Raw genomic sequence first — 7,186 nt, forward strand, 5'->3', positions numbered from 1 at the left:
TTCCTAACCATAGAGAATGAATTGCAGAATAGCACTGGCAGGTCAAATAGACGTTCTCTGTGGACACAGCCACTTACAGGCAGCACCATTTTCTAGCCGCCTCTATTCATATTCTATTCCATATCTGAAAGGTAAAGCACTCAATGCACATTTAGGCAATCAATTTGTATCTTGGATTAACATAGAGTTGGTCTCCACTGTAAGATGACAGTAAATCTAGTGGTCTGATGTCTGCTATGTCCTTTATATTGATCATTTCATACTCGGCATTCCGCTCCACCACATAAGAATACAGATGATCATCAAAGTATTTCACAGTTAAAATTTGAATAAAAATTAATACCTCTTCCTTTTCACTATTTGGAAACATGTGCATAATCTCCCCAAAGAGACGCTCTCCTCTCAGGTCACAGTTCAAAGCAAGGACACAACCAGTTCTGTATGTCTGACCAAACGCACAGACTGAGTGAGCCACATGAATTGTGCTGCAAAAGCCAATATCACAGCCAAGTACTTTAACTGACAAACTAGCTGCCCAGCATGAGTTTGATGATGATCACCAGGAGCTCCGTAGTAAAGCAAACTATGAACAACATGTTATGCTTAACAATCCATCTCTAACTGGTATAAAAGAGGATTCCTGTTTAAACTCACTTAATTATTTTCATGTGACTGAGAACATTTGTGTCGACATTATGCATGACATTTTAGAAGGTGTGGCTCTAGTTGAAGTAAAACTGATGCTAAAACATTTCATCTATGAGCTGAAGCTTTTCACATTGGAGCAGTTCAATGACAGATTAAGAAGCTATAATTACGGTTTTGCAAATCAAAAAAACAAACCTACTGTCATTCTTAACTTGACAGCAGAGAATCCCATAAAACAAACAGCAAGTCAGATGTGGTGCTTATTACTCTTTTTACCCTTCCTAATAGGAGATTTTATACCGAAAGATGATCAACATTGGGAATTGTTCCTCCTCCTCAGAGAAATATGTAGCATAGTGTTTGCCCCAGTTGTTAGCTATGGTCTGTCTGTCTTTCTGAAACAATTGGTTATAAATCACCATAACCTGTTCAAGAGTCTGTATCCAGACAGGCCACTCATACCAAAACATCATTTTATGACACACTATTGGCGCATGATGATCAAATTTGGCCCACTTTTGAAGTTGTGGTGTATGAGATTCGAGGGTAAGCACGCTCCCCTGAAAAGGCATGCTCATATTGTGTGTAATTTCATCAATATCTCTAAGACTTTAGCTTATAAATGTCAAGTTCAAAGTATGTTTCATTGGAAATTTGGTGACCCCCTCACAAACCAAATTACTGTCCCAAACTCCTTTCCGCTCATTGTTGGAGCTCTGGATAAAAGTGATCTGCTCATTGAACATTTTAAGTAAAGATGTAGTTTTATGCTGTAAAGAATCCAATGTGTTCTCCAGTAGCTCTTGCGTGCACGTAATGCTTTTTTGAACATCTGTTAGGGTGGAATTCGATGCAGAGTACATTTTGGCAACAAATGAAGCTGCACATTCACGGTGGTCTAACAAACGATGATCCTCCATTTGCGTGTTCATTTCGTAGTCCAAATTAGTTTCTGCAGTGTCCTGGTTAGAGGATGCTTCTGCGTCATCTTGTGCTGACTCATTACTGACATGGACCACGTGTTCAGTGTGTTCTGGGTTTGCAACATGAGAGTGGGCTCTATTAAGATGTTTAGCATAAGAATTTAATTTTTGGTAAGTTCTTTGACAGTGATTTTGACTGCATACAAGTGTATAATCCTGTCCATCTGAAATTGCATGGACTTGCCTAAGATGTCTGATAAGTGCCCTTACTTGTTCTGAAATGGGTTTCTTGCACTTGGGACAAATGTACATGGTATTAGAACTCAATTACACTGCCTGGAGCTTTGCGATAAGCTCAACAACTTTTTATCTCTTTGGTCCTGGGACGACTATACCGTAAACATGCTCAAAGTAGGCATAGACTGAGGCGAGTGGGTCAGGATATGAGACATTGCAAACCCAGAACACTTTGAACAGCTTGTCCAGAGCACAGGCCAAACCTTCATCTTGAAGTGGGATGGTGACTTTGTCGTTCTTAGCCACTATGATGTATTGGGCCGTTGTATTGGGGTGTCCCAAACACACAAGCTTCGGCTGGATGGCTCCCACTTCTGCATCAGCAGATTCCACAAGGCTGCGGATGCTTGTTCCAGTCTATGAAAACAAGTATTTACATGTAAATATCAAATAGGGCTGGCAATATATCAATATCTATTTTATAATCTCTAAAGCGCACCTGCCAAGTTTGAAGTCGGACAAACTGTTCGAGTTAAATCACCTAGGCAATTTTATTATAGGATGATCATAATACACTCATCATTGGTCCACAACTCAAATTAACTCTCAATAACTTAATAAAGGTGTAGTGTCCCTTTAACCCATTTAGACCTGAGAACGATTCTACAAATGTTTTCTAAATCCTGACAGTTTTCTGAAAACTTTGTTTCTATGTCAGTGGTACTCAAACTACTTCATGTCAAGGACCCCTAGAATTATATGTATTTGGCCTCCGAACCCCATCTGAAAATATGTACCGTAGTTCCAGGGACCCCCCGGAAGCAAAGATTTGAGTTAAAAGCGTTCGCTCTGAAAGAATATACATTCAAAGATTTGCGCCCCACATTTCACGATTTTTCAAAAACAGCAGACCTATAAGCTCGTAGCGCTCCACTTGGAGCTTGTAGATCTGCTATTTTTCAATAGCTAAAGTATAACATAATGCTTAAAACACCACTGAATAGGTTAATTGAATCTTTCCTACCGGTTTGATGTCCAATATGTAGGACAGCGCCGATTTCGCACTGATTTTTGTGGATCCTTTGGTCCGCCCTGACGCTGTAGGAGGTAGGAGGTGTGTGAGGATCTGAAGGGCTCTGAAGGAACGGGAATCTGAGCAGGACACAAAAGGGAAAATACACACCATTACTGATGCCACCTCCGCAAAAAGTTATCTGGCAAATTACAACAGAAAAGGCTGTGCTGGGGGAATTCAGATCAATAATGTGTACAGTAACTTACCATCACTCTCCGAGTCCTCACCAGCTGGAAGTAAACTGTGCAATTTTTCTATTGCAGCCACTTTCAGTAGTTTAGGAACGATATTTCCTTCCCATTTTCGAAGGAAGAGGTCTTCCTTCCCTGGGTACATTTTGGTGAACTCTGCATCGAACTGGAAATGTGGCAAATAATACAGCAATTATATTAGTATTGCCTGTTGTCTAGGCTCCAGATGTGCATCTGCAATGTAACATGCTGTATAGGCCTACTTACCAAGTATGGCATGTCTGTGAACCGAGGGTACTGCTGAAAGATCTCATCCAATGGTGGTGACTCTGCAGTGATCCACCATCTTCGGTGGGCGTAGGTTTCCTCCATACCCTTTTTGATAGCAGAGACATTCTCAGGAGTTGGTCTCAGCTTTTTGGTGGCAGTTATACACTCCATGATGGACTCTTCCCCCATGGACATATCCACTGTTACAGTAACTGCAGACAGACCAACTGCAGAAGAACCACTGGACCTCCCCCGCTTGGAATAGCGACGTTGGTCGTCCAGAAGTGGTCTACGTAGGTTGCGCAGTTTCATCTCAATGAATCCACAGTGGGTCACTGGGTCAAAGAAGTGCTCCTGGATCACAGTTAAATTAAATACATTGTTTAAGCATAACTCCGCCAGTCGTATCCTATTCTCACCTTGGTGCATTTAAAAAAATCACACACGTGTGAACTGCGTGGTGCAATTCCCCCCCCCCCCCCCCTCTCTCTCTCTCTCTCTCTCTCTCACTCTCTCTCTCATTAGACACTACCCCTCTCACTGTTTCTGGCGCCCCCTACTGCTATTATTAAGTCACATACTCGTGCTCACACACACAGACACACACACACACACACACAAACAGGTACGAGGACATTGCAAGCTGGTTGTAGGAGTGGTTGCACCACTCAAAAAACGCATCCTTAATACAAACTGTGTAGCTCACTGTACGGCCACGGCCTGCGGTGCATCCCTAAGTGAATATTACAATGCAAATTGTTTTTACTGAAAGACATCCGTTTGCACTTACAAATCCTTCTTTCTGTTCGTCCATCTTGATCGCCAGTTTTGGGAAGACTGTTATGATGCTTTTCGCCAACATCACCTTGTTAGGATTATCAGGGTAACTGAAAGCAAAATGAAGGATTTTGTATCAAGAATAATTAGAAAAATATACTTATTTATAAGGATAAATGGTACATTTCAGAAGTATTCACTTCTGTATATCACTAAATGTGTAAAATAACTAAATATGTCACTAAACATGTTGCTTTTTTATCAAACCATTCAAATTATTTTAGTCTCTAAGGTAGATTAAGAATGAACTCACTATCCTATTTGCTCCACCAGATCAGAGACAGCTATTTTCACAAGAAGATGTCTGGATATCACGGAGAGTGTTCCTGATGTCTTATATTCAGCGTGGACAGCTGGGGCTTTGCGCTCAATCAGCGCACTCAGACTGGCTGCGTCAAATCTGTGCACAAGTTGTCCTCGACCGTTCTGGGAAACAGCACACACACACACACACACACACACACACAAAATATGCCCAAAAACTTTAGGCCGCTATGGGTTGGCGTTAAGGCAATATGCAAAACCGCCTTCAAATAAACAATATTTTCTTTAGTGCAAGGAAAGAATATATATTCCAAGATTTACACCATATTTGCACAATTTCTCAAAAATAGCAGATCTACAAGCTCATAGCGCGCTGCACTCTGTGACAAGATCTACGAGCTTGTAGATCTGCGACGAGCGCAACGTGCCTGTTGCACTCTGTAAACATACCTGCAATTGACCGCTTTGATGGGCTGCACCAGCACTCAGATGTCCAGCCTTAAAAAGAAAGACATGTCACTGCTTGAACGAGAGCTATGCTAATTATTGAGATTAGATGTTCAGTCATACCAAGAAGCCTGCACAGTTAGTGTTGGTATAGATAGTGATGCAATATTGTTTTGCACCAATATCAGCCCAATATGTGACATTACTGTATGCATCTCTCAGTCACATACCTCCCTTTGACCACTTGGACCAGGCACATCATGAGTCGATGGTTGAGCCTTAAAAAGAAAACAGAGCCATGTAAATCACAACGATGTGTTACAGCATAAGTAGATTATCACACTCAAATCCAACATGATGATCATGTAAGTGTATAGACTCAGAGTGAACATTCTTCAATGTTTTGCACCGATATTATCTTTAGATCTGATACTAGGTAGTACGGTTTCTATGCATCTTCCAGGCACATACATACCCCACTAGGACCAGGTGCATCTGTACTCTGTCTCTGAGTCGATGGTTGAGCCTTAAAAAGAAAGTAATGTCACAGATTAAACATAATGTATTGCTTATGTATTGTCATCCTGACATATACTAGTATACAGAGTCAGGTTCACCAAATGCCGTCATTTTGTTCACTTACAAAGCACCATTATCAGGTGTAGGCATTTTGTAACAATTCTAGAGCAAACACCGCACCGACTGTATGCAAGTGCCTTGGACCACACTTCAAATAAACTGAACTATCTCTTTAGACGTCAGAACGGGGACTACTATTAAATATATGCAATTATGCATACATACCAGGTTCTGGTATGTTTGTTGGTCATCCTCTGGCTTCATTGACTTGAACAGAATTTGATATTTGTCCAATTGTTCTACATTGCCACCTATGTCTGTGTCAACAAAGTCACCAAAGGCGGTATTAAAATGAAGGAATCGATCTAAATCTGCTGTGCAAGTCAATGAGAGCTTGGCAGTTTCCAGAATGTCTGCAGTGGTGTTGACACGAAATACTCTTTTCCAGATCTCCCTGCCATCTAGGAGACAAGTTACAAGTGTGGTAGGCCCACTTGCTTCCATTGTCAAGGCTGGAAAAGAGCACAAATATAGTCAGCATCATCATCGCAATGTGCACATGTGCAATAGTTACATCAGAACGTGTAAAGTAAGGCAAATCAACTCATAACATACAGTAATGCACGCCCTTCTTTTCATACAAATTGTACCTTTAATCACTTTGTATCCTGCAACTCACCTTGGCTGTGGCTAAAACATTTATTTAGTCAGAGGGTCACTGGACACTGGACAGTACAACAACTGGAGCAGTTATCCTGCTGGTCCCACTGGGGAGATGGCACAAGAGATTGTGTGTTATTAGAATGTAACTCATAACATGTCTATGGTGGATTTTTTTAATCAAACACTACAGCTACAAAGTTGGTGTTTATTACAATCAGATAGGACTTTTCTGTTTGGATGGTATGGGCTGTCAATGGCTGATGTTGCAACTCTATACATACATTTGTTTGTCACAACGAAAAGCAGAAGTTAAAACAATTTAAGCCCTACACAATCACTCCATGACAAATAGTAATCTCACAAAGCACTGTAGATATAATCTGCTATAAAAAATAAAAGTTGAAAGAAATAGCCATCTACTGTACAAGATCAGTTTCACATTTCACTATAACACCAAATTATGCCATTGGGTTTCCCACAACCAGTTCATTATTCTTTCAATGTACAGCGAATTAAAACATACAAACCGAACAAAAGTGTCACAATACAAAAGTATTTAATATACCCACAAGTTCACAACACGCACGGTTCCAACCCCCCGACCTCGCCGTTTCCCGGGGACGTGGAATCGTGTATCTCTGCGGCCGCCCCGTGCGCCGGCCAACGGGGACGGACTGCCCTCAGTGCGTCCCGACCGCGTCGCGCCGCTCGGGCGGGGACCGGCCCTCGTAAGATGCTAGCTAGCTGTGGTTGTGCTAGCTGTGCTAGCAGCTAGCACAACCACAGCAACCATAATAAGCCTACTGTGCAAAACAGCAGTTGGTCAAACACTGACTCGGCCACGGTCCACGGAAAACAAACACAACGTGAGAATGCACTCACCTCGTTATCAGTTTTGTTGGGATAATAATAAAGAGACGGAGGACTAGTATTTGCCATTGTAGCTAGCTTCACCATTAGTTTGCTCAGCTAGCCTGTACTACAGGTCTGCCAGCAAAGTAACACGACGGTGGCTCAACGGGGACAAAACTAGGGCTGTCAATACACAATCA

General features: G+C 41.7%; 1 protein-coding gene across 1 annotated transcript; it reads right to left on the reverse strand.

Moving 5' to 3' along the window:
• Positions 1-1,533: 1,533 nt before the first annotated feature.
• Positions 1,534-5,217, reverse strand: LOC310867983 (uncharacterized protein). Its single transcript, XM_083778184.1, has 8 exons — positions 5,123-5,217; positions 4,896-4,943; positions 4,435-4,607; positions 4,135-4,231; positions 3,342-3,698; positions 3,096-3,240; positions 2,833-2,960; positions 1,534-2,225 (listed from the first exon to the last, which is right to left on the reverse strand). The coding sequence occupies exons 4-8, from the start codon at positions 4,204-4,206 to the stop codon at positions 1,938-1,940; spliced, it is 990 nt and encodes a 329-aa protein (XP_083634310.1). The 5' UTR covers positions 4,207-4,231; positions 4,435-4,607; positions 4,896-4,943; positions 5,123-5,217; the 3' UTR covers positions 1,534-1,937.
• Positions 5,218-7,186: the final 1,969 nt, after the last annotated feature.

Source organism: Protomyctophum parallelum (genome assembly GCF_964188405.1).
Source record: "Protomyctophum parallelum genome assembly, chromosome: 12".
Lineage (NCBI taxonomy): Eukaryota > Metazoa > Chordata > Actinopteri > Myctophiformes > Myctophidae > Protomyctophum > Protomyctophum parallelum.

Coding starts and splice junctions, on each gene's coding strand:
- LOC310867983 (XM_083778184.1), bottom strand. CDS start 4,206: ATGTTGGCGAAAAGCATCATAACAGTCTTCCCAAAACTGGCGATCAAG. Junction 3,699..4,134: donor ACGAACAGAAAGAAGGATTT/GTAAGTGCAAAC, acceptor ACTGTGATCCAG/GAGCACTTCTTTGACCCAGT. Junction 3,241..3,341: donor TCACAGACATGCCATACTTG/GTAAGTAGGCCT, acceptor CCACATTTCCAG/TTCGATGCAGAGTTCACCAA.